The sequence below is a fragment of the Mesoplodon mirus genome (assembly GCF_964341445.2).
Source record: "Mesoplodon mirus genome assembly, chromosome: 4".
Lineage (NCBI taxonomy): Eukaryota > Metazoa > Chordata > Mammalia > Artiodactyla > Ziphiidae > Mesoplodon > Mesoplodon mirus.
In genome coordinates, this window is record NC_138979.1 from 102447095 (window position 1) to 102474380 (window position 27286).

Genomic DNA, 27286 nt, shown 5'->3' on the forward strand with positions numbered 1-27286 from the left:
AACAGTAAGTGTGTCACTTGTGACAGGGTTATTAGCTAACCCTATGGTGACAGTCATATTGCAATATATAAATGTATCACATGAACACGCTAACCCTATGGTGACAGTCATATTGCAATATATAAATGTATCACATGAACACACTGTATACCTTAAACTTACACAATGTTATATGTCAATTATATCTCAATAAAAAATAAAGTCTGCTCTATGTCCACCCCATGCTAACCTCTGCCTTTTCTGATTTCTTCTAGTGATAATTAAGTGTAATAAATAATCTAGCATTTCACAGCCATTCCTTCATGTTCTTTTTTTTTTCATGTTCTTTTCTAATTGTTTCCTGAACAATTTTTATCTCCCTTAGCTAGACTTACTTGAAGGTAGAGGCCATATTTTTTAATATTAGCTCTTGTATCTCTCACACTATCCAACTAATTATAGGCTCTTAAGACTTGCTACTTGACTGACTGACAGTGTAAAACAAAGCTACTGAATACCATGGAACAGAAAGTGAAATTACAGCCAAAAGAAGAATTCCAATACAGTGAAACTAGAGAATGGGCTTTCTAACTCAAAGATCCTTTCATATTCATGGCCTTTTTCATATTCATGCACATAAAATTTTTTTAAATATTTGTATGACATACTGGACAAAGCAGCAAGGGGTGAACAACTGGGCTCTTCAGCCACCCCAGAGGCTAACAGAATCAGTATCTCAGCATTATTAAAATCCACAGTACTCTGGTTGATAAGCTCTGATCTAAACGATTTTTGCTGTGCATCAATGGCAAAAAAAAAAAAAAAGTCTGTATAGAATATTAAAAGTACCATTAGTCGACAAAAAGCATTAAAGTATATGAAATAAAAAGAATAAAAGGGACTTCCATGGTGGCGCAGTGGTTACGAATACACCTGCCAATGCAGGGGACATGGGTTCGATCCCTGGTCCAGGAAGATCCCACATGCTGTGGAGCAACTAAGCCCGTGCACCACAGCTACTGAGCCTGCACTCTAGAGCCCACGAGCCACAACTGCTGAGCCTGCATGCCACAACTACTGAAGCCCGTGTGTCTAGAGCTCGTGCTCCACAACAAGAGAGGCCACTGAAATGAGAAGCCCATGCATCGCAATGATGAGCAGCCCCTGCTCACTGCAACTAGAGAGAGCCCTCATGCAGTAACGAAGACCCAATGCAGCCAAAAATAAATAATTTTTAAAAAAAAGAATAAAAGGAAAGAAGAGGTCCAAGCAAACAAACAAAAACTGAATCACCAAAATAATAATAATAAACTAAAAGCCTCCTTTTCTAAATTACCAGAGGTTCTTTTCTCTGTTAAAAAATGTTTTCACCCATTCAGTGAATTGATTGCACCCTCCTTGTAACAGACTCTACATTGTGGTCTGTCGTCTGTTCATTACAGTACCTGTAATAATTCTCAACACTCTCCAGACTTGGAATGTTGAATGCATCTAATTAAAAAGAAAAGAGCAAACATCATCTATATTAAAAAGAAAAATGCAAACATGTTAATGACTAAAGAAAAATGACAATTCTTTCAATAACACTTTAGATGATAGATGCCAATTAATTAGATTGGCATTTAATTTTAATTTTTAAAACTTGATAATAGAATTCAGGTTATCTGGAAACTTATCTAAAGCACCTAGTATACTGAAGAACAATAAATGTTTTGAATTATGTACTACTCAGAATAAATCAATTTGAAGTTATAAGACTGGACCACTGTTGATGCTGTTTTAATTGTGTGATTCTGGAAGCCAGGAAGGACTGGATTCATGCCTGATATATGGATCCATGTCATGGGCTTCTAAACAGCAGATGACTTTGATAACAGGGCCAAAGCCCCTCTTTTTAAATCGTAAAAAAGATTCAGTAACAAAGAAGTTATATAATGGTAAGGGAAAAGGTTAAGGACATCATAGAATATTTATCTGGAAATATAATAATTTCATAGAGCTTGATTGCTTGGGTGCAATAGCTAAAATTGTTTATCAGCTTTGACTTCCAAGAATCCACTACATTTCTAATAACCTTAGAAAGTAAGCTGCAAGCTCAATTTAGGCCAAAAGAAATATTATTGTGTATATAATCCTCTTGCTAAGAGAACAATTCTGTTAGAGTTAAATCTTCTTTTTTTTTTTTTTTGGCAACACTGCATGGCTTGTGGGATCTCAGTTTCTGAACCAGGGATTGAATCCAGGCCACGGCAGTGAAGTGCCGAATACTAACATTTAGACCACCAAAGAACTGCCTATTATAGTTAAATCTTAATAAAGATTTATATATATATATATACACACGCACACACACACATATATACCATAAGCATTTATGCCTATACAAGTCAAATTAAATGATTATGAACTCCAAAGGACTATCCAAATTATTTAATCACAAAACTCCATTTGATATTTGTTACTTTAAATATATCAGTAGTTTGGCTTGGAAAACTTTTTTAATATACACAGATTTGCTTTTATTGCAAAAGAATTTGACTTGTACCCTTAATTAAGATCAGGGAAAAAAGGGAATGTAAACATACCAGAGAAAGTTGTAAGCCAGAATCCTATTTTTAATTTATAATTTCTAGCTGCTTTGTAAGAACTATAGTTGACCCTTGAACAACACGGGTTTGAACTATGTCAATCCACTTATATGCAGATTTTTTTCAATACATACATACTATAGTACTACACAGATCCTTGGTTGGTTGAATCTGCAGATGCATAGGGCCGACTGTAAAGTTATATCCGAATTTTTGACTGCTTGGGGGTCAGTGCCCCTAACCCCCACATTCTTCAAGGGTCAACTGTTTTTATAAAGAGGGATTTTCCGATCTAACCAACAGCTGTCTATTTCACCAGATAGAATTTAAAAAGATAGCTTTTAAAAATATATATAAATAGGTACTCATCAGCAATGAATAATGAAGTGAAGCAGACAAATGAAATACTTAAGTAACCAATAAGAAAGTCAACCTTTATGAAACAAACAGATCTACCATCAGGACTCCTGGAAAACAGTTCAATTCCTTATTAACACAACAATTATAATCTAAAAAGTGGGAAGGGGTTATCCATTTCTCTCTCCATGCATATTGGGATATATTTGTAATTTTAATTTTTAAATATATATACAGCAAAATTCAATCTTTGTGATGTACAGTTCTATGGATTTTGACAAACGCATAGTCATGTATCTACCACCACAATCAACATACAGAACAGTTCTATTACCCCGCAAAATTATCTCATGATGCCTCTTTTTAGTCAGCCTCTCCCTCCATCTTCAACCCTTTGCAACCACAGTTTGTTCTCTGTCTATAGTTTTGCCTTTTCTTGAATGTCATATAAATGGAATTATACAGTAATGTAGACTTATGGGTTTGGCTTCTTTCACTTAGCAAAATTATATCTTTTTAAACATCCATCTGCATGGATTTTGCTATATGCTTTTCTTCCATGTAAAGAAGAAAGAAACCATACCAGTTTCCCCCTCAAGGTCTAACAGTGACATCTGATGTTTTAAAATCACATATTATAGTTGAATTTCATAGTTGTGGCCTTTAGTATATCTAAGCTTATGTTACAATGTCCCATTTTGTAATTTTACAATTTAAATTGGAGAATCTAGGCTTCTGAAGGAAAAAAAATCTAGTCTTAATTATAACTGGGACTTGACTCTTACCATGATTTCCTTTGATATCGAGCCACTTGGTTTTTTCCATGACCCTTGTCTTCTTCAGAATACCCTGGTAAGTTTGCCATTCTGCCTCTTGCTGCCTGGATCCCAAATTTTCCTTTGTTTTGGCGTCTGTCAGGTCTCCTGTAGGTTTACGTAAGAATTGAATAACAATGCAAAATAAAGCTGGGCTGGGGTTCAATTTTTTTTTTAATGCACACTGAAGAACAAAGATATTTAAAGTACTCAACATGTATTAGCATAACCACTTATGAATCCATCTCTGTCCAAAGCAAGCCATCGAAAATAAGATTCTCAGCACGGGCTTTATTTGTTTCTTAGCAAGTGCCTACTTAACTTCCTGTGATATTAGAAATGGGTTATGAAAAATGTATCTTTAAAGGGAGCAGTACAAAATGCATCTTGAGACTCTGATGAAATGAAAACTCTTTAATAAGAAATTCCAACACTTTGGGAAGGTGTAAATATCTATGGTAACCTTATTTTCCAAACCCCAAATCAGGATATGTGATCTGACCAAGTATTATTTTTACAGCAAGAAACAATCTGGAAAGTGTAGTTTGGAAAATGAAATACCAAAATTTCTGGGAAACTAGACAGACATTTGAAATTGAGATTGTCCATAAAATGAGGACTCCATCATATCAGCAGAGGTGTTTCAGTAAGGTGGGTGAAAGATGAATCCCCCAAGAGCCAGGATGGATGCTCCTTTAGCTTCTTCTCCAACACAGTTGGGAGCAAAGGGTTTGGGGGTTTGAACACTCTAGGGAACCAAGTCACAGAAGTACCAAAGGATGGAAAAAAAAAAAAAAGTGTCCTGAGTTACTTGAAGCCTCAAACAACTGACAATATAAGATTAATACTGTAAAGAAAATGGAAAAGTTAAGAAAAAAAAAAAAAAGAAGAAGAAGAAGAGGAGGAGGAGGAGGAGGAGAAACAAAACTTTTCATTTCTGGTTAAAGGGCTTTCTCTAAGTCTCTCTCAAATCCAGAGCTGCAAAAACAACAAAAAAACAGGTAACAGATACGGCAGACGGAACACTAACACGAGAATCAAGAGCCTTGCTTCCACCGCTTGGACGAAACCTTGCTATGGCAAGTCATTTAGCCCGGATCTTGACTCAGTTACCCATAGGCAAAGGAAATTATAATATCCTATCTCCTCTACAGGAGGAGGACTCACCTAAGGCTGTGGCTAAAGTTCTCCTAACGTCCCCAAATTAAAAGCCTGCAGCCCTGTCTGCATTCTACCATCCGGACCACAGAACAACATGACAGCACGGCAATCCTCCCTACCTGTTGCTAGGACGAGAGCTGGTTGAATGATGTCAATAGTTTCAGAACAGAACTTCTCTAAGTCTACAGCTCTGCCTGGATCGCGAAACCTGCTCAGGTGAATGTCGGATATCTGCCGAAAGCAGTATTAAACAGAGATATCTGAGTCAGGAAGAGGCAGCACGAACAGAGACGACCCAGTGGCTCTCTCCGGCGGAAGGAAAAAGCAAAGACGCAGTGCATCAACGAAACCCCCGGAAAAGGACGGAGCACCAACCCCCTCTCCCCCAGCCCAGAGTGTGGGCCCAAACAGGAGCGAGTCGCGACCCCGCTGCTGGCGTCTCACCGCGCGGCGCCAGCTCTGCACCCACCCAGCCCCCGCCTGAGCTCCCGCTGCGTCACCTGCAAACCCCAGAAGATGTTGCTGGCTCCGGGGCCCGGCGCAGGGTGCGGGCTCCGGGGGGTGCGGGGCTGGGGCAGTGGCGAGGGCGGCCCTGCCAGGCCGTAGTGCTCCAAGAGCACTGCCGCCAACGCCGCGGCCGCCAGCCCGGCGACCACCCTGACGGCCAGCGCTGCGGCCATTCCGCCCGCCGGGGCGCGGCACTCGTGTGCGGGGACGGGTCAGGGACCGGCACCGGGACCGAGCGGTGCCCCCCGGGAGCTGCTCTGGCCGCACTTCCGGACTCTATGGCCGCGGGGCCTACGGCGCCGGTCTGGTCCGCCGGCGCTGGCACCTGCGCCTGGCTGTGTACCTGCAGGCCGCCCGCGGCTCTGGGCTCGGTTTACTAATGCAATGCGGGGTAAGAAAAAAAAAAACCTTGACCCCCAGCGCCACTCGCAGTAGCCGTGGGGTGGCAGGGAAGGAGCCCCGGTCTGGGAGGCGGAGGTTAGCGTCCTGACTCCGCCTTAGTCTATCATGTCGGACCTCGGTGATCGGTTTCCTTGCAAACCAGAGTTAATACCTACCGAGCGTACTTCACAGGGTTGTTGTGAGAATCAAAATATGTATGAGGACGCCTTTTAAAAATTGCTGCACACATGTGGCAGGTGGCTTTCTCTGGTTCCTTCTGATTATTAACAAAGTCGCTTTGTAGGTTTTCTATAGATTTAATCCGTATGTTTTGTGAAAGTTGTTTTTTCCTAAAACTGATTTCATGTGCACTTGGTTACATGATAGTCTAATACGGTGGTGTGCCATTCATTTAATACATTTTAAAATACTTCCTATGGGCCAGGTACAAGAGAAGAATTACATTAGGGTCCTGCCCTTAATTTATCTAACCATTCCCTTATTGTTGAACTTTTGGATTGTTTATTATGTTCTGAATAAACTTTTTTTTTTTTTCGGTACGCGGGCCTCTCACTGTTGTGGCCTCTCCCGTTGCGGAGCACAGGCTCCGGACGCGCAGGCTCAGCGGCCATGGCTCACGGGCCCAGCCGCTCCGCGGCATGTAGGATCTTCCCGGACCGGGGCACGAACCCGTGTCCCCTGCATCGGCAGGTGGACTCTCAACCACTGCGCCACCAGGGAAGCCCCTGACTAAACATTTTTGAATAAACATGTTTTGAAAAACATTCTGGGTAAACATATTTCTGTTCTCAATAAACAGTTTTATATGAATACAGCCCCCTTTTTGAGTTATTTTATTGGGCTGTGTTGCCAGTATTTAAGTTATGCCTATTTCAATTCATTAAATATTTTTTTAGTACCTTTGGAATTCAAGACATTGATCTAAGCAGAAAACATAAAGAAACATAATGGTAGGTAGCTAAAAAGTTCACTATCTTAGAAGTTTATGTAGCAGAGAGAAATACACAAATGAGGTTGAGAAGAACATGCCATTTTGCTACAAGTGACATTGAGATATAAAAGGCTAGAGGAAGGTTAAAACCTGGAGAGATCACTTCTTTGGAGAGACTCTGGAAAAGTTTAATTAAGGAGGTGGCATATAAAGGATGGATAGTATTTCTGACTGGCAGAGATTGGGGGCAGGGTGGGGAGAAGCACTTTCCACCAGAACCTAACAACATGAACCAGAACATTAAGGTGAGAAAACGCAGGTCATGTTGAAGAGACAGTGAGAGTCTTCCTTATCCAGGGGTTGGGCATCTGTGGATTCAACCAACCCATGGGAGTGTGGAAGCTGCAGATACAGAGAGCCAAATTTGGGACTTGGGCACCCAGTGGTTTTGGCAGTTGGGTGGTGGGGGGTGGAAGGTGGGGACAGACTCCTGGAACTGAAACAGGAGGGAAGGGGGCAGGGCACAACCTTTAAAAGAATGACATAGATGTTGAGGATACAACAAAAACTGGTTAGAACAAAAACTGGTTAGAACCGCCTAGGTCCAAGATGGCGGGAGATTTAACTTCCAGTAGACCTTGAGCCTCATTATATGCTCATTGTAATGCATTAGCATGCTAAATGACACACCACACCCACAGGCGCCATGACAGTTCCGAAGCTGACCATAAAAGGCCAAATAGTGGGCAGAGGCCCAATTCCTGGAAATCCCTGCCTTTCCCCCAAAATAGTTGAAATAATCCTCCCACTCATTAGCCTATGAAATTACCCAGCCCATAAAAAACTAACCATGCCGTATTTCGGGGCCACTCCCACTTTCTGAGAGGGTCTACATTCTGTCTTTGGAGTGTGTTTCTCCCATGGCCACTCTCACCTTCTGATATGGACTACATTCTGTCTATGGAATGTGTATCTCTCTAAATAAATCCACTTCTTACCTATCACTTTGCCTCTTGCTGAATTCCTTCTGAGGAATTGTGTGCTGAGACATAAAGAACCTGAGTTTCATTAAGTTCTGAGACCAGGTATGTGATCTCAAATAAAGACAGTGGGTTCGAGTTCCAGCCCATGGGTTCAAGTCCCAACCTGAGTTTTTGCTGGGTTCAAATCCCATCTGTGTTGTGCAGTTTCAGAACAAATACCCTGCACATACCAAGGGACAATGTACTTTAGTTTCGTTGGGGCTGGGTTATACCTAGAGGAATTAGACCAGACCCTTTGTTTGACCCACATTGAGGAAGTGAGACAGGAAGGGGGCAGGGCACAACCTTTAAAAGAATGGCATAGCCATTGAGGACACGACATAAACCAACTAAGTCCAAGATGGTGGAAGATTTGACTTCCAGTAGACCTTGAGCCTCATTATATGCCCATTATAATAAATTAGCATGCTAAATGACACACCCACAGGCGCCATGACAGTTCCAGGGCTGACCATAAAAAGCCAAAAAGTGGGTGCTGGCCCAATTCCTGGAAATCTCTACTCCTTCCCCCAAATAGTTGGAATAATCATCCCACTTATTAGCCTATGAAATTACCCAGCCCATAAAAACTAACCACCCCATATTTCAGGGCCACTTTCTGGGACAGACCACATTCTGTCTATGGAACGTGTATCTCTCTAAATAAACCTGCTTTCACTTTTCTATAGCTCACTCTTGAATTCTTTCCTGTGCAAGGCCAAGGACCCTCACTTGGCAGCCAGTCCCACAGACTCACTCAAGACCTGGGACATGACCCTCCTCTTGTGCCCCCCCCCCTTTTTTTTTCCTGCAACAGAAAGCCTCTATAAATGCCAAGAGTGAAGATAGATCTGGCAATGGCATAGGGAACCAATTAAACAGAGAGATGTGGCAGAGAGTCCTGTTAAAAGAATATTGCACTAATTCTGTTACGATCTGAATATGTCCCCACAAAATTCATATGTTGATAGTATTTGGAGGTGGGGGCTTTGGGCTCCAACCTCCTGAATGGGATTAGTGCCTTTATAAAAGAGACCCTAGAAAGATCCCTGGCCCCTTCCACCATCTGAGGATGAGGCAGGAGATAGGTGTACCCCAGGCTGAGCAGCTGGAGTTTGTCCCCTGTGGGGGGACAGTAGCAGAGAGGATCTGAGCCCTGCCCAGATAAAAGATAAAGAGACCACATATTTCTCATTCTCGAAGTCAAGGAGACCTTCCCAACTACACACGTGCAGAAAGGCTCCTTGGAGGTCAAAAAGGGAGTGACGTCAACCTACCCATAGGCCTCTTCGCTAGAATCCATCTTGGCTAAGAGATGTGCATGCGTGCACACATGGGAGGACCCTGAGATAAACCAAATACAGACTCAGAACCAGGCAAAGCAAGATGATTGGCCAGAGGAAACCCAGAACAAATGCCCCATATAAGTGATTCAAACTACCACGAGGGCACAACTCTCTGCGACGGCCCATGTGTGTCTATTCACAGGTACTCTTTTTCCTCCTAATAAACACTTTACTTGTTTCATTACTTTCTGTCTCCTGGGGAAATTCATTTCTACAAAGCCAAGGGCCAAGGCCTTGTCACTATGTTGCAATGTAAATAGCAGTGAGAGTTTTCTTTCTTCTTCTCCTGAGAGCAAGGAAAACAAAGGGAACAGCAAACAGGCTAGAGAGGAAACATAACCTGCCCTGAAAGAGTTAATCACTCCTTGTTTTACTTTAACTGTCACTAAGTTGTAGTAACTAGATTTGTACTTTACAAAGCTAATCTGACACTATGTAACTTACATTGGGCACCTATCACCCCTAACTCTGTGTGAGTTACAACCTCACACAGGATGCCTGTCACCCCCTAACCTTATTACCTCCAAGCACTTACATTCTATATGCCCCTGGCAACAAATCACCCCCTGTAGTTTTTGCATTTCAGAAACAAGGTCACCGGCCAATAAACCAGAGGCAAAGGGACACATTTACCAGCCTGCAGGACCTCAATTACCCGGCCTGATGCCAGCTACGACTGTTTTGAAATAATGCAAAGGAAAGGAAGAATGCAAGACTTTCACTACTTTGATCCTTATCTCATACCCAGGACGGTGAGCCCCACATATAAAATTTTACCTGATTTCCAAGGAGTGGGGGGACACAGTTCTTGAGACACAAGCCTGCTGTGTCTTCCCTTCTGCCTGGCAGAAAAATAAAGCCATCTCTCTCTTTCTCCAAAATCCCTGTCTCCATATTTCTGTTCAGCATTGGTACACAGGGAAGCCGACATTTCAGCAACAACTGGACACTGTCCCTGGTGGTCTAGTGGCTAGGATTCAGCACTCTAACTGACACAGCCTGACTTCAGTCTCTGGATGAGGAACCAAAATCCTGCTTCAAGCCACTACAGGCCAAGGCCACCCAAGATCAAGGACACAGCAAGAAGTCAGCAGTCTGCAACCTGGAAGAGTGTCTTCACCAGAACCTGACCACACTGGCACCCTGATCTTACACTTCCAGCCTACAGAACAGTGAGAAATAAATTTCTGTTATTTACAAACCACCCAGTCTGTGATATTCTGTTATAGCAGCCTGAATGGACTAAGATATCCAGGTGGTGGGTAATTACAAAGGCCTGAAGTAGGAAGGTGGAAGAGTGTGACACTGAGATTAGAAAGGAAGGATTGTAAAGACAGATACTACAGAATTTGAAAGCTGGTTTGATATTTGAAGGAAGAACAAAAGATAGCTGAAAGTTAGTATAAAATTTGGAACTCTAGTGATGAAAAAAACTAGGGCTATAGTGTATGTCTAGAGACCATTGTCCATATGAATAAAGTTTTTGGTTTTGTCTAATACTGCGCCACTAAAAAACATCTGGATGAATATCTTTAAAGCAAATTTGAAAGATATGGTTGAGATAATCTGATTTAAAACACAGGCAAGGGGGCTTCCCTGGTGGCGCAGTGGTTGAGAGTCCGCCTGCCAATGCAGGGGACACGGGTTCGTGCCCCGGTCTGGGAAGATCCCACATGCCGTGGAGCGGCTGGGCCCGTGAGCCATGGCCGCTGAGCCTGCGCGTCCAGAGCCTGTGCTCCACAACGGGAGAGGCCACAACAGTGAGAGGCCCGCGTACCGCAAAAAACAAACAAACAAACAAAAAACACAGGCAATGTATCATATAAAAAAATGCATTTGAAGAGGTTTTGGAGGAATCTACCTCAAAGATATGAAAATCATTTTCCAGAAATGGAATACAACAAGAAGCCATGTGATAGATGATAGGAACAGACTTGCTGTAAAGACATCTTGGACAGAGAAACATGGTTTAAAGTCACAAAGGCCAGCAGTTTGAATTTCAGACACTGAATTGTAACCAGGCTGCTTCACCCAAGGTGCTCAAAGTGAAACAGAGCAGAACCCTATGGGGCCATCCCTCCTTTCTGTGTCCCCCCGTCTCTTGTTTGTAGGAGATGGGCTTCATTCAGCCTCCTTAACCTTCCCTGAGTTCCAAAGGGCAGGTTCAAACAGTTGCTAATCAGGGAAGAGAAGGGATACAGAGACAAGGGAGGAGCCACCAAGAAACAATAGTGCAGCCTTGGGGCAGGGTCCTGGTTCCTCACGAAGGAATATATACATAACAATACCTTTGAGTTCTGCAGGAACTAAGGCCCCCACCCAGGTGGAGAATGGTAACTTCAGACTGAGCACAAGATTCCTGGAACACCATCCTGTTACCTCACCACCGACCAATCAAAAGAAAGCCACACACCACACAGCCCTCATCCCAAATTTTGCCTGTAAAAACTTTTCCCCCCAAACCATCGGGGAGTCCAGAGTTTTTGAGCATGAGCCACCTGTTCTCCTTGCTTGGCCCTGCAGTAAACCTTTCTCTGCTCCAAGCTTCAACATTTTGATTTACTTGGCCTCACTGTGCATCGGGCACACGAACTTTGTTCAGTAACAAAAGTGAGTAGAAACAGGAATTTATTTATGTCATGATGGTTAATGATTCGCCAAAGAAATACTGGTTTGACCAGCTAATGGCTACAAATTAGTATAAAAGCTGGTTCTCAGTTCCTGACAGTCAAAGGAGAAAGGTAGATTTCTTGTAATCTCATAAAGATAGCAAGCAGCAATTCACCATGAAAGCAAACTTTCCTAGGATTAAAGTGAAGGGAGAATTTATCACTTGGACATTTCACAATACAATGTACATTGTCGTCAATACTCATAAATTGAACTATATGACTCATAAACATGAGTACTGATGACAATGTACATTGTATTGTGAAATGTCCAAGTGATAGATTCTCCCTTCACTTTTTTAATTATTTAATTTTATTTTTTTATTTTTGGCTGCGTTGAGTCTTTGTTGCTGCACACGGACTTTCTCTAGTTGCGGCGAGTTGGGGCTACTCTTCATTGCAGCGCGTGGGTTTCTCATTGCGGAGGCTTCTCTTGTGGCAGAGCACGGGCTTTAGGCACGTGGGCTTCAGCAGTTATGACGTGTGGGCTCAGTAGTTGTGGCACACAGGCTTAGTTGCTCCGCGGCATGTGGGATCTTCCCGGACCAGGGCTTGAACCCGTATCCCCTGCATTGGCAGCCAGATTCCTAACTACTGCATCACCAGGGAAGCCCCTCCCTTGACTTTAATTCTTTTTGCTTTCATGGTGAACTGCTGCTTGCTATCTTTATGATAGCAATTGCCATCAGATCCTATTTCTATACTAACGTTATTTTAAAATCTGAAACTGTATTATTAAATCATTGTTCTGTGAAGTCATTTTGTTACCCCGTGAGGTCCATTTGCTCAACACACAGTAAGCCAAACACTGAGACTCTGAGGATTATGGCTGAGAAAGAGTTTATTCACAAGGTAGCCAGACGAGGAAATGAGAGAACAAGTCTCAGATCTGCCTCCCCAAAGGCGAGGGGGGGTGGGATATTTATGGGATAAACAGGGTGGTCTTAGGCATGGGGAAAGGTGATTGGAGGTAGGGGAAAAGCTGAGGTAATCGGTGTTCTGTGCAGGTGCATGTGGGTTACATGTTTCTGCATATTGAAAATGGAACTGCTTAACATGATTAGAGGGTGGAGTTTTCTGGCTGTCTCACATCAAGAGGCTATTCATCAGACACCTGCCCTGGCCCAGTTTTAAAGGTCAGTGGCCCCAACCAGCCCCAGCCAGGTTGCACTGGGCAAGAGCTAACTGCAAGTTTCTGTGAAACAACTGGGCTGTGTGAAGCTGGGAAGGTGTGGAAAGAGAAAGAGAGAAAGAGAGAAAGAGAGAGAGAGAGAGAGAGAGAGAGAGAGAGGGAGAGGGAGAGAGAGAGAGAGAGAGAGAGAGAGAGAGAGAGAAAGAAAGAAAGAAAGAAAGAAAGAAAGAAAGAAAGAAAGAGAGAGAAAGAGAAAGAAAGAAAGGAAGGAAGGAAGGAAGGAAGGGAAGGAAGGAAGGAAGAAAACCTTAATCAATGAAGGCCATTTACAGGCAGAGGGGTTTTAACAAGCTGTTCCCACACCTGTTGTTCTGTAAGACAAGCTCAAGAATTTTCATTAGTTACCAGCTTCTGTTAACGCTATGGAGCATGGCTTCAATTTCCATAGAGAGCTAAAGTAGTATAATCAAAAGAGTTTTTCATGTATATAAATGTTTTTAAAAATTAGTTTTCAAAATCATGATAAAATACATATAACATGTTATATATCTATTAACTGAAAAACCTGCACAACCTAAGAGCAGTATGTTTCAGTTTTATTCACAGACCTTACTGAGAACTATAGCCCAGGAGATAGCCTCTCAGATAGCTATAAGGAACTGCTGTGAAGAGGCAGGGAAGGAGCCAGGATATATGTGAATGTTTTGCTGGGAAAAACATGTAGTCAGGCATAAAAAGATTACTGCTAATCACAAAGAACAGATATTTCAAGTGAATGATTTTAGCACTTTTCTCTATATGGGAAGATGCAAGAATCTGGGGTCATAGAAATTTTTCCTTAGATATGCATCTTAACTATCTAGGTGCCCTTATATCCAAAGCACAGAATGTTTCTTGTTCCATCCTGAATTTCCCGCAGGGTGGGTGACTGCAGTGGGTTGCATCTTAATCCTTGAAGAACTGGAATGGATGGCAACATTCCTTGTTTTACACATCTTAACAATGTTTAAGTGTACCATTCAGTGGCATTAAATACATTCACTTTGTTGTGCAACCATCGTCTCTTTCCATCTCCAGAACTCTTCAGCATTCCAACCTGAAATGTGTAACCATTAAACCTTACTTCCCCATTCTTCCCTCCCTACCCCTGAGCCACTAGTAACCACTACTCTACTTTCTGTCTTTATGAATTTGATTATTCCAGGTACCTCATATTAGTGGGGTCATACAATATTTGTCATTTTGTGTCTGGCTTATTTCATTTAACATAATGTTTTCAAGGTTCATCCATGTTGTGGCATATGTCAGAATTTCCTTTCTTTTTAAGGATGAATAATATTTCATTATGTGAATATAGCACATTTTCTTTAATTATCCATCTGTCAACGGACATGTGGATTCTTTCCACCTTTGGGCTATTGTGAATAATGCTGCTAAACATCATTATGTACTGGATTTTTTTTTAAATATAAATTTATTTATTTATTTATTTACTTATGGCTGCTTTGGGTCTTCATTGCTGCGCGCGGGCTTTCTCTAGTTGGGGCGAGTGGAGGCTACTCTTTTTTGTGGTGCACGGGCTTCTCATTGCAGTGGCTTCTCTTGTTGCGGAGCACAGGTTCTAGGTGCACAGTCTTCAGTAGTTGCAGCACATGGGCTCAGTAGTTGTGGCGCACGGGCTTAGCTGCTCCGCGGCATGTGGGATCTTCCCAGCCCAGGGCTTGAACCCGTGTCTCCTGCATTGGCAGGCGGATTCTTAACCACTGCGCCACCAGGGAAGTCCTGTACTGGATATTTTTAAAGCTTTTTAAGGAACACTCCTTTTTTAAAAAAATTGAAGTCTAGTCGATTTACAATATTGTGTTAGTTTCAGGTGTACAGCAAAGTGATTCGGTTACACACACACACACACATATGAACATATATATTCTATTTCTAATTCTTTTCCATTATACTGTTGACAAAAAATTAATCAGTTCATCTAAGAAAGAAACAGAAATTTTTATTCAAGCCAAATTTGAGGATAATATCCTGGGAAAGCATCTCCAAAAGCTCTGAGAACTGTTCCGCCCATTAGAAGTTAAGGCACAGTTATGTAAGTTTTTTGAGAAAGAGGGCTGTACATTAAATTACATATTATTGACAGTTTACGCAATCCAGATCTAAGTGCCATGGGACCCCTTATCAAGAAGGAATATTATCTTTAAGGAGTCATCTTATTGATGGTAGGAGAATGTTGCTCTTGATGATCGAGCAAGTATTTCTGATGGGGGAGGTTTGGTCGATGCATAATGCAGTTAAACAATGCATAGTGCAGGGAAAGAGGAGGCCAAAGGACATAGAAAATTTTTTATGTTTAAATTTTTCTTATCTTGCCATAAAATATGAATTTTATTTCACAAGTTTATTACAAGATATTAAATTTAATTCCCTGCGCTGTACAGTAAGTTCTTGTTGCTTATCTATTTTATATATGATAGTGTGCATGGTGGGGAGAATAAATTGGGATTGACAGATGCACAAGGAGCACTCCTTTAACTCCTTAGGAAACAGAAATTTGAGGGGAATTTTATGTAGGTAGTTAAGGCTCTGTATAAGGAACCTGAAACACCTGCAAAAGTAATAAGTCAGAGAGCAAAGAAATTCTGATGCATACTACAACATGGATGAACCTTGAGGACATTATGCCAGTAAATTAAGCCGGTCACAAAAGACAAATACTGAATGATTCTGTTACCAAACACAAGTTCGTGTCCCTGACTCACAGTGAAGCCAAACAAACCGAAACACTGGAATTTGTAGTAGAGAAAGGTTTATTGCAGGGCCAAGCAAGGAGAATAGGTGGCTCATGCCTCCAAAGCCCAAACTCCCCAGTGGTTTTAGGGGAGAAGTTTTTATAGGAAGAATTTGGGGTAAGGGCTGCAGAGTATGTGACTTCTCCTGATTGGTTAGTGGTGACATAACACGGTGGTGCTCCAGAAATCTGGTGATCTGCCTGAAGTTACCATCCTCCACCTTGGTTGGGGGTGGGGGGGCTTCGTTCCTGCAGGAGAACTCAAAGATATTGTTATGTATACTTCCTCAGGAGGAACCAGGACCCTGCCCCAAGACTGAACTATTGTTTCCTGACTGCTCCTCCCTTATTTCTGCATCCCCTCTATTCCCTGATTAGCAACTGTTTGAATCTGCCCTTTGGAATTCAGGGAAGGTCAAAGAGGCTAAATGAAGCCTATTTCCTACAAGCAAGAAACAGGGAGGGGACTTCCCGGTGGCGCAGTGGTTAAGAATCTGCCTGCCAATGCAGGGGACACGGGTTCAAGCCCTGGTCCGGGAACATCCCACATGCCGTAGAGCAACTGAGCCTGTGCACCACAACTACTGAGCCTGCGCTCTAGAGCCCGGGAGCCACAACTACTGAAGCCCGTGCACCTAGAGCCTGTGCTCCGCAACAAGAGAAGCCACTGCAATGAGAAGCCCATGCACCACAACAAAGAGTAGCCCCTGCTTGCGGCAGATAGAGTAAGTCTACGCACAGCAATGAAAACCCAACAGAGCCAAAAATAAATTAACTAATTAATTAATTTTTAAAAATGTAAGTGTTAAATGAGCAGATTGAAGTGGGTGTATTTAAAATTCAATTAAAAACCAAAAAAAGAAAGAAATAGGGACACAGAAAGACTTCTGTGCCCAGGAGGGCCCTACAGGTCCAGGTTGCAATTCAATTATGTGAGGCACCAAGACTACTAAAATTCACAGAGACAGAAAGTAGAATGGTGGTTGCCAGGGGCTGGGGAGAGGGGGAAATGAGGAAGAAATGTTTAAGAGGTACGGATTTTCAGTTTTGCAAGATGAAAAATTTTGTCTCTGAGATGCATGGTATAGTGATGGTTGCAAAACAATGTGAATGTACTTAATGCCATTGTACACTTAAAATGTGCATGCCCACAATGTACACTTAAAAATCAAACTAAAAAACAAAAAATCAAACTAAGTGCCCCTAAAGCTAAGTTCTTCTGCAGAGTTTATAATTAACCTCTCTATCCAAAACGTTATGCCCTGTCTTGTCCCACACTTGTTCTCCCTCAAGATTGAGGAGTATCAGGAGAGGCGCCTTCAAGATGGCGGAGGAGTGAGATGTGGAGATCACCTTCCTCCCCACAAATGCATCAAAACTACATCTACATGTGGAACAACTCTTACAGATCACCTACTGAACGCTGGTAGAAGACCTCAGACTTCCCAAAAGGCAAAAAACTCCCCGTGTACATGGGTAGAGCAAAAGAAAAAAGAAAAAACAGAGACAAGATATAGGGATGGGACCTGCACCTCTGGGAGGGAGCTGTGAAGGAGGAAAAGTTTCCACACACTAGGAAGCCCCTTCACTGGAGGAGACGGGGAGTGGCAGTGGGGGAAGCTTCAGAGCCACAGAGGAGAGCACAGCAACGGGGTGCAGAGGGCAAAGTGGAGACATGCCTGCACACAGGATCAGGTCCAACCAGCACTCACCAGCCTGAGAGGCTTGTCTGCTCACCCGACAGGGAGGGTGGGGGTTGGGAGCTGAGGCTCGGGCTTTGGAGGTCAGATCCCAGGGAGAGGGCTGGGGTTGGCTGCGCAAACACAGCGTGAAGGGGGCTGGTGCGCCACAGCTAGCCGGGAGGGAGTCCGGGGAAAAGTCTGGAACTGCCTAAGAAGCAAGAGACCATTGTTTCGGGGTGCATGAGGAGAGGGGATTCACAGCACCACCTAAATGAGCTCCAGAGATGGGCGTGAACCGTGGCAATCAGCGCGGACACCAGAGACGGGCAGGAAATACTAAGGCTGCCACTGCAGCCACAAAGAAGCCTGTGTGCAAGCACAGGTCACTATCCACAACTCCTCTCTTGGAAGCCTGTGCAGCCCGCCACTGCCAGGGTCCCGTGATCCAGGGACAACTTCCCCGGGAGATCACACGGCACACCTCAGGCTGGTGCAACGTCACGTCGGCCGCTGCCACCGCAGGTTCACCCCGCATTCCGTACCCCTCCCTTCCCCCAGCCTGAGTGAGCCAGAGCCCCCTAATCAGCCGCTCCTTTAACCCCCTCCTGTCTGGGCGAAGAACAGATGCCAGAGGGCAACCTACATGCAGAGGCGGGGCCAAATCCAAAGCTGAACCCCAGGAGCTGCACGAACAAAGAAGAGAAAGTAAAATCTCTCTGTGCAGCATCAGGAGCAGTGGATTAAATCTCCACAGTCAACTTCATGTACCCTGCATCTGTGGAATACCTGAACAGACAATGAATCATCCCAAAATTGAGGTGGTGGACTTTGGGAGCAACTGTAGACCTGGGGTTTGCTTTCTGCACCTAATTTGTTTCTGGTTTTATGTTTATCTTAGTTTAGTATTTACAGCTGATTATCATTGTTAGTTTTGTTTATTGATTTGGTGGCTCTCTTCCTTTTCTTATACATATATATATATATCTTTTTTTCCCTTTTCTGTTTTTGTGTGTGTGTATGTGTATGCTTCTTTGTGTGATTTTGTCTGTACAGCTTTTCCTTTTGCCATTTGTCCTAGGATTCTGTCTGTCCGTTTTTTGCTTTTTTTTTTAGTATAGTTTTTAGCACTTGTTATCACTGGTGGATTTGTTTGTTGGTTTGGTTGCTCTCTTTCTTTCTTTCTTTTTTATTACCTTTTAATTTTTTATTTTAAATAATTTTTTTATTTTAATAAATTTATTTTATTTCTCTTTCTTTCTTTTTTCTCCCTTTTATTCTGAGCCATGTGGCTGACACAGTCTTGATGCTCTAGCTGGGTGTCAGGCCTAAGCCTCTGAGGTGGGAGGGCTGAGTTCAGGACATGAGTCCACGAGAGACCTCCTGGCTCCATGTAATATCAAATGACAAAAGCTCTCCCAGAGATCTCCATCTCAATGCTAAGACCCAGCTCCACCCAACGGCCAGCAATCTACAGGACTGGACACCCTATGTCAAACAATTAGCAAGACAGGAACACAACCCCACCCATTAACAGAGAGACAGCCTAAAATCATAATAAGTTCACAGACACGCCAAAACACACCACCAGACGTGGTCCTACCCACCAGAAAGTCAAGATCCAGCCTCATCCACCAGAACACAGGCACCAGTCCCCTCCACCAGGAAGCCTACACAACCCACTTAACCAACCTTAGCCACTGGGAGAAGACACCAAAAACAACGGGAACTATAAACCTGCAGCCTGTGAAAAAGAGACCCCAAACACAGTAACTTAAGCAAAATGAGAAGACAGAGAAATACACAGCAGATGAAGGAGCAAGGTAAAAACCAACCAGACCAGACAAATAAAGAGGAAATAGGCAGTCTACCTGAAAAAGAATTCAGAGTAATGATAGTAAAGATGATCCAAAATCTTGGAAAGAGAATGGAGAAAATACAAGAAACGTTTAACAAGGACCTAAAAGAACTAAAGAGCAAACAAACAATGATGAACAACACAATAAGTGAAATTAAAAATTCTCTAGAAGGAATCAATAGCAGAATAACTGAGGCAGAAGAATGGATAAGTGACCTGGAAGATAAAATAGTGGAAATAACTACTGCAGAGAAGAATAAAGAAAAAAGAATGAAAACAATTGAGGACAGTCTCAGAGACCTCTGGGATAACATTAAATGCACAAACATTCGAATTATAGGGGTCCCAGAAGAAGAAGAGAAAAAGAAGGGACTGAGAAAATATTGGGAAAAGATTATAGTTGAAGACTTCCCGAATATGGGAGAGGAAAGAGTCAATCAAATCCAGGAAGAGCAGAGAGTCCCATACAGGATAAATGCAAGGAGAAACACAACAAGACACATATTAATCAAACTATCAAAAATTAAATACAAAGAAAAATTATTGAAAGCATCAAGGGAAAACCAACAAATAACATACAAGGGAATCCCGCCATAAGGTTAACAGCTGATCTTTCAGCAGAAATTCTGCAAGCCTGAAGGGAGTGACAGGACATATTTAAAGTGATGAAAAGGAAAAACCTACCACCAAGATTACTCTATGCAGCAAGGCTCTCATTCAGATTCAATGGAGAAATTAAAAACTTTACAGACAAGCAAAAGCTAAGAGAATTCAGCACCACCAAACCAGCTTTACAACAAATGCTAAAGGAAATTCTTTAGGCAGGAAACACAAGAGAAGGAAAAGATCTACAATAACAAACACAAAACAATTAAGAAAATGCTAATAGGAACATACATATTGATAACTACCTTAAATGTAAATGGATTAAATGCTCCAACCAAAAGACATAGACTAGCCTAATGGATTAAAAAAACAAGACCCATATATATGCTGCCTACAAGAGACCCACTTCAAACCTAGGGACACATACAGACTGAAAGTGAGGGGATGGGAAAAGATATTCCATGCAAACGGAAATCAAAAGAAAGCTGGAGTAGCAATTCTCATATCAGACAAAATAGACTTTAAAATAAAGACTATTATAAGAGACAAAGAAGGACACTACATAATGATCAAGGGATCAATCCAAGAAGAAGATATAACAATTGTAAATATTTATGCACCCAACATAGGAGCACCTGCACACATAAGGCAAATGCTAACAGCCATAAAAGGGGGAATCGAGAGTAACACAATCATAGTAGGGGACTTTAACACCACAATTTCACCAATGGACAGATCACCCAAAATGAAAATAAATAAGGAAATACAAGCTTTAAATGATACATTAAACAAGATAGACTTAATTGATATTTATAGGACATTCCATCCCAAAACAGCAGAATACACTTTCTTCTCAAGTGCTCATGGAACATTCTCCAGGCTAGAACATATCTTGGTCACAAATCAAGCCTTGGTAAATTTAAGAAAATTGCAATTGTATCGAGTATCTTTTCTGACTACAATGCCATGAGACTAGATGGCAATTACAGGAAAAAAAATCTGTAAAAAATACAAACACATGGAGGCTAAACAACACTGCTAAATAACCAAGAAATCACTGAAGAAATCAAAGAGGAAATCAAAAAATACCTAGAGACAAATGACAATGAAAACATGACAATCCAAAACCTATGGGATGCAGCAAAAGCAGTTCTAAGAGGGAACTTTATAGCAATACAATCCTACCTCAAGAAACGAGAAATATCTCAGACAACCTAACATTACACTTAAAGCAATTGAAAGAAGAACAAAAAAACCCCAAAGTTAGCAGAAGGAAAGAAATCATGAAGATCAGATTAGAAAGAAATGAAAAAGAAGGAAACGATAGCAAAGAACAATAAAACTAAAACCTGGTTCTTTGAGAAGATAAACAAAATTGATAAACCATTAGCCAGACTCATCAAGAAAAAAAGGGTGAAGACTCAGATCAATAGAATTAGAAATGAAAAAGGAGGAGTAACAACTGACACTGCAGAAATACAAAGGATCATGAGAGATTACTGCAAGCAACTATATACCAATAAAATGGACAACCTGGAAGAAATGGACAAATTCTTAGAAAAGCACAACATTCCGAGACTGAATGAGGAAGAAATAGAAAATATAAACAGACCATTCACAAGCACTGAAATTGAGACTGTGATTAAAAATCTTCCAATAAACAAAAACCCAGGAACTGATGGCTTCACAGGTGAATTCTATCAAACATTTAGAGAAGAGCTAACACCTATTCTTCTCAAACTCTTCCAAAATATAGCAGAGGGAGGAATGCTCCCAAACTCATTCTACAAGGCAACCATCACCCTGATACCAAAACCAGACAAAGATGTCACAAGGAAAGAAAACTACAGGTCAATATCACTGATGAACATAGATGCAAAAATCCTCAACAAAATACTAGCAAACAGAATCCAACAGTGCATTAAAAGGACCATAGACCATTATCAAGTGGGGTTTAACCCAGGAATGCAAGTATTCTTCAATATACGCAAATCAATCAATGTGATATACCATATTAACAAACTGAAGAATAAAAACCGTATGATTATCTCAATAGATGCAGAAAAAGCTTTTGACAAAATTTAACACCAATTTATGATAAAAACCCACCAGAAAGTAGGCATAGAGGATACTTACCTCAACATAATAAAGGCCATATATGAGAAACCCACAGCAAACATCATTCTCAATGGTGAAAAACTGAAAGCATTTCCTCTAAGATCAAGAACAAGACGAGGATGTCCACTCTCGCCACCATTATTCAACATAGTTTTGGAAGTCGTAGCCACAGCAATCTAAGAAGAAAAAGAAATAAAAGGATACAAATTGGAAAAGAAGAAGTAAAATTGTCACTGTTTGCAGATGACATGATACCATAGATAGAGAATCCTAAAGATGCCACCAGAAAACTACTAGAGCTAATCAATGAATTTGGTAAAGTTGCAGGATACAAATTTTTTTTTTTTTTTTTTTTTTTTTGTGGTACACGGGCCTCTCACTGTTGTGGCCTCTCCCGTTGCGGAGCACAGGCTCCAGATGCGCAGGCTCAGTGGCCATGGCTCACGGGCCCAGCCACTCCACAGCATGTGGGATCTTCCCGGACCGGGCAACGAACCCATGTCCCCTGCTTCGGTAGGCGGACTCTCAACCACTGTGCCACCAGGGAAGCCCCAGAAATCTCTTGTATTCCTTTATACTAATGATGAAAAATCTGAAAGAGAAATTAAGGAAACACTCCCATTTACCATTGCAACAAAAAGATACAGTACCTAGGAATAAACCTACCGAAGGAGACGAAAAACTTGTATGCAGAAAACTATAAGACACTGATGAAAAAAATTAAAGATGATACTAATAGATGGAGAGATATACCATGTACTTCGATTGGAAGAATCAACATTGTGAAAATTACTATACTACCCAAAGCAATCTATTGGCATAGATACCAGTGGCATTTTTCACAGAACTAGAACAAAGAATTTCACAATTTGTATGGAAACACAAAAGACCCCGAATAGTCAAAGCAATCTTTAGAAAGAAAAACGGAGCTGGAGGCATCAGGCTCCCTGACTTCAGGCTATACTACAAAGCTACAGTAATCAAGACAATATGGTACTGGCACAAAAACAGAAAAATAGATCAATGGAACAGGATAGAAAGCCCAGAGATAAACCCAAGCACATATGGTCACCTTATCTTTGATAAAGGAGGCAAGAATATACAGTGGAGAAAAGACAGTCTCTTCAATAAGTGGTGCTGGGAAAACTGGACAGTTACATGTAAAAGAATGAAATTAGAACACTCCCTAACACCATACACTAAAATAACTCCAAATGGATTAAAGACCTAAATGTAAGGCCAGACAATATAAAATGCTTAGAAGAAAACGTAGGCAGAACACACTATGACATAAATCACAGCAAGATCCTTTTTGACCCACTTCCTAGAGAAATGGAAATAAAAACAAAAATAAACAAATGGGACCCAGTGAAACTTAAGAGCTTTTACAGAGCAAGGGAAACCATAAACAAGATAAAAGGCAACCCTCAGAATGGCAGAAAATATCTGCAAATAAAGCAACAGACAATGGATTAATCTCCAAAATATACGAACAGCTCATGCAGCTCAATATCAAAAAAACAAATAACCCAATCAAAAAGTGGGCAGAAGACCTAAATAAACATTTCAGCAAAGAAGACATACAGATGGCCAATAGGGACATGAAAAGATGCTCAACAGCACTAATTATCAGAGAAATTCAAATCAAAACTACAATGAAGTATCACCTCACACCGGTCAGAATGGCCATTATCAGAAAATCTACAAACAATAAATGCTGGAGAGGGTGTGGAGAAAAGGGAACCCTCTTGCACTGTTGGTGGGAATGTAAATTGATACAGCCACTATGGAGAACAGTATGGAGGTTCATTTAAAAACTAAAAATAGAACTACCATACAACCCAGCAATCCCACTACTGGGCATATACCCTGAGAAAACCATAATTCAAAAAGAGTCATGTACCACAATGTTCATTGCAGGTCTATTTACAATAGCCAGGACATGGAAGCAACCTAAGTGTCCATCGACAGATGAATGGATAAAGATGTGGCACATACATACAATGGAATATTACTCACCCATAAAAAGAAATGAAATTGAGTTATTTGTAGTGAGGTGGATGGACCTAGAGACTGTCATACAGAGTGAAGTAAGTCAGAAATAGACAAGTACCATACGCTAACACATATATATGGAATCTAAAAAAATAAAAATGGTTCTGAAGAACCTAGGGGCAGGACAGGAATAAAGACCCAGACGTAGAGAATGGACTTGAGGACACAGGGAGGGGGAAGGGTTAGCTGGGACAAAGTGAGTGAGTGGCAGGAACATATACACACTACCAAATGTGAAATAGATAGCTAGTAGGAAGCAGCTGCATAGAACAGGGAGATCAGCTCCGTGCTTTGTGACCACCTAGAGGAGTGGGATACGGAAGTTGGGAGGGAGATGCAAGAGCGGGGAGATACGCGGGTATATGTATATGTATAGCTGATTCACTTTGTTATACAGCAGAACCTAACAAAACATTGGAAAGGAATTATACTCTAATAAAAATGTTAAAAGAAATAAAAAATAAAAATAAAGTAACAGGAAAAAAAAGAAAAAAAGATTGAGGAGTATCAAAGAAAAGGGGGCATTAAAACTAAGTAGGTCCCTGCAGGCCTTCCTAGACCTTCCCTGAGCTCCAAAGGGCATATTCAAACAGTTACTAATTAGGGAAGTGAGAGGATGAAGAAACAAAGGAAAAGCAGTCAAGAAACAATAGTGAGGTGATAAAGCAGTCCTCATTTCTCCTGAAGGGATATAGATAACAATCTGATACATATCTTTGAGCTCTTCTACATGAACTAAGGCCCCCACCTAGGTGGAGGATGGTGACTACATGCCAAGCACAAGCACATAGAGCCCAGACTGGCTGAAACCAAAAGACTGAGGATTGTGATTCCTGAAACACCACCCTGTTACCTCACCACCAACCAATCAGAAGAAATTCATGCATCCTGCAGCCCTCCCCCCAAAATTTGCCTTTAAAAACCCTTCTCTGAAGACCATCAGGGAGTTCAGGTCTCTTGAGTATGAGCCACCTTTACTTCTTGCTTGGCCCTTGCGATAAACCTTTCTCTCCTCAGAACTCTGACATTTCTGTTTGTTTGGCATCACCATTTGTCAGGTGCACAGACTTGGGGTCGACAACAAAAATGTACACAACGTACACTTTTTAAAAATTAAAATAGTAAATTTTGTGTTATGTATATATTACCACAATTTCTAAAATAAGAATAAGTAGTAAACTAAAAAAAAATAAAGGTGGGAGGCTTGAACCTAGGTCACTATTAAAATGATCAACATTCATAAGTCATTTTAAGGTTGAGTAAAAGAGACAATGACCAGATAGCCACTTTGGAATGAGTCAATCAAGGCAAGTTCGGTTAACTTCAAATCCATTCTTTACATCTATTTAAATGTATGAAACAGTTTTACAAACAATCATAAGATTGTCAGCTTTCACTTTCCTGTGATACAAATGCCACTCTGCCATCCCTGCAATGAAGCATGAATCCACAATGTTTAAATTAAAAAAATAAATGCAGAGGACTAATGGCTTCATCAAAAGTCAGAAAAAGCACCAAAATCAGTCATTAAAACTAAAAACTACCAGAAAAATATTTTGGTCACATTATTATTATTTATTTTTAATATTTAAAAATTAGCCTTTGGGACTTCCCTGGTGGTCCAGTGGCTAACACTCCGAGCTCCCAATGCAGGGGGCCCGGGCTCAATCCCTGGTCAGGGAACTAGCTCCTACATGCCGCAACTAAGAGTTCACATGCTGCAGTGAAAGATCCCACATGCTGCAACTAAAGAGCCTGCATGCCACAATGAAGATGCCACGTGCTGCAACTGAGACCCAGTGCTGCCAAATAAATAAGTAAATAAATAAATATTTTTTAAAATTAGCCTTTATTTCTTAAGCTGGTGGTGGATACACTGGTATTCATTCTACCGTTATTCTTTTTTTTTTTTTTTTTTTTTTGCGGTACATGGACCTCTCACTGTTGTGGCCTCTCCCGTTGCGGAGCACAGGCTCCGGACGCGCGGGCTCAGTGGCCATGGCTCACAGGCCCAGCCGCTCCACGGCATGTGGGATCTTCCCGGACCAGGGCATGAACCCGTGTCCCCTGCATTGGCAGGCGGACTCTCAACCACTGCGCCACCAGGGAAGCCCTCTACTGTTATTCTTTAACTTGTACACATGTTACATGTAATCTTTAGTAGTATAAAATATTTAACACAAAATTCTTATGAGATATATTTAATAAAAATATAATAAATTCATACTTTATCCATCAAAGTATAAAAAATATTAAAATGTACATTCAACTTACAACTTAACCTAAGTATTTCTACTTACAACTTATCCTAAGGAAAAATATGGATGTTTATAGAAATTTCCCAGTAAGTATGTTTATTAAAGCAAAATTTGGGAATTCCCTGGTGGTCCAGTGGTTAGAACTTGGCACTCTCACTGCTGGGAGCAGGGTTCAACCCCTGGTCAGGGAACTAAGATCCCTGGAAGTTGCGTGGCCAAAAAAATAAATAAATAACTAATATTAAAAATTTTAAAATAAAGCAAAATTTATAATAGGAGAAAACTAGAAATAAACTACAGTAAAAGTTCCACAATAAGAGTCTTAAAAATAAAATATCACAGCCATATAAGGGAATTACATGCAGTAATCTTAAAACAATTTTGAAGAAAAATATTAATGTTATGAAAATATGTTAATAACATGATAATGAGTATTTTATAAAGCTGTATAGTATAATGTCATTTTACACACATACACACACACACACACACACACATACACAGAAAAAAGCCTGGAAACGTGTAAAGCAAACTGTCAATAATGCTTATATTGGGATAGTGAGATTTTATGAAATTATAGGTTATTTATATTTTCTTCTCTTTGCTTATACATATTTTCTGAGTTGTTAACAATGACCATGTAAAGAGAAAAAAAATTTTATTTTGTTTTGGGTTAGCAAATTTTTTCCATAAAGGACCTGATAGTTTATAAATGTTTCAGGTTTAATGGACCAGATTGTCTCTTTTGTAATTATTCAACTCTAGCCAAAAGAAGCCAGAGTCAATACATAAATGAATGAAGTGGCAGCATTCCAATAAAACTTTACATATGGACACTGAAACTTGAAGTTCATGTATTTTTCATGTATTATGAAATATTCTTCTTTTGATTTATTTTTCAACCATCTGAAATGTAAAAACTATTGTTAGCCTGAAGGCTGTACAAAAACAGGCAGCAGGTGGATTGGGGGCCACATTTTGCTAACCCCTGCTCTAGGGTAACTATTCT

General features: G+C 41.1%; 1 protein-coding gene across 7 annotated transcripts in view; it reads right to left on the bottom strand.

Annotated features, from left to right (window-relative positions):
• TMEM62 (transmembrane protein 62) overlaps positions 1–22074 on the bottom strand; it is a 50190-nt gene extending 28116 nt beyond the window's left edge. For 2 of the 7 annotated variants that reach the window (XM_082616921.1, XM_082616920.1), the window contains exons 1-2: positions 21983–22074; positions 3710–3847 (exon numbers count right to left, since the gene is read on the bottom strand). In XM_082616921.1, coding sequence (XP_082473047.1) covers positions 3710–3847; positions 21983–22029 — 185 coding nt within the window. In that variant the 5' untranslated portion in view covers positions 22030–22074. Of the gene's footprint in view, positions 1–1424; positions 1471–3709; positions 3848–5019; positions 5351–5400; positions 6488–21982 lie in introns of those variants that run through there. The other 5 variants (XM_082616918.1, XM_082616919.1, XM_082616924.1 and 2 more) reach the window with 5 other exon arrangements.
• Between the last annotated feature and the right edge of the window lie 5212 nt (positions 22075–27286).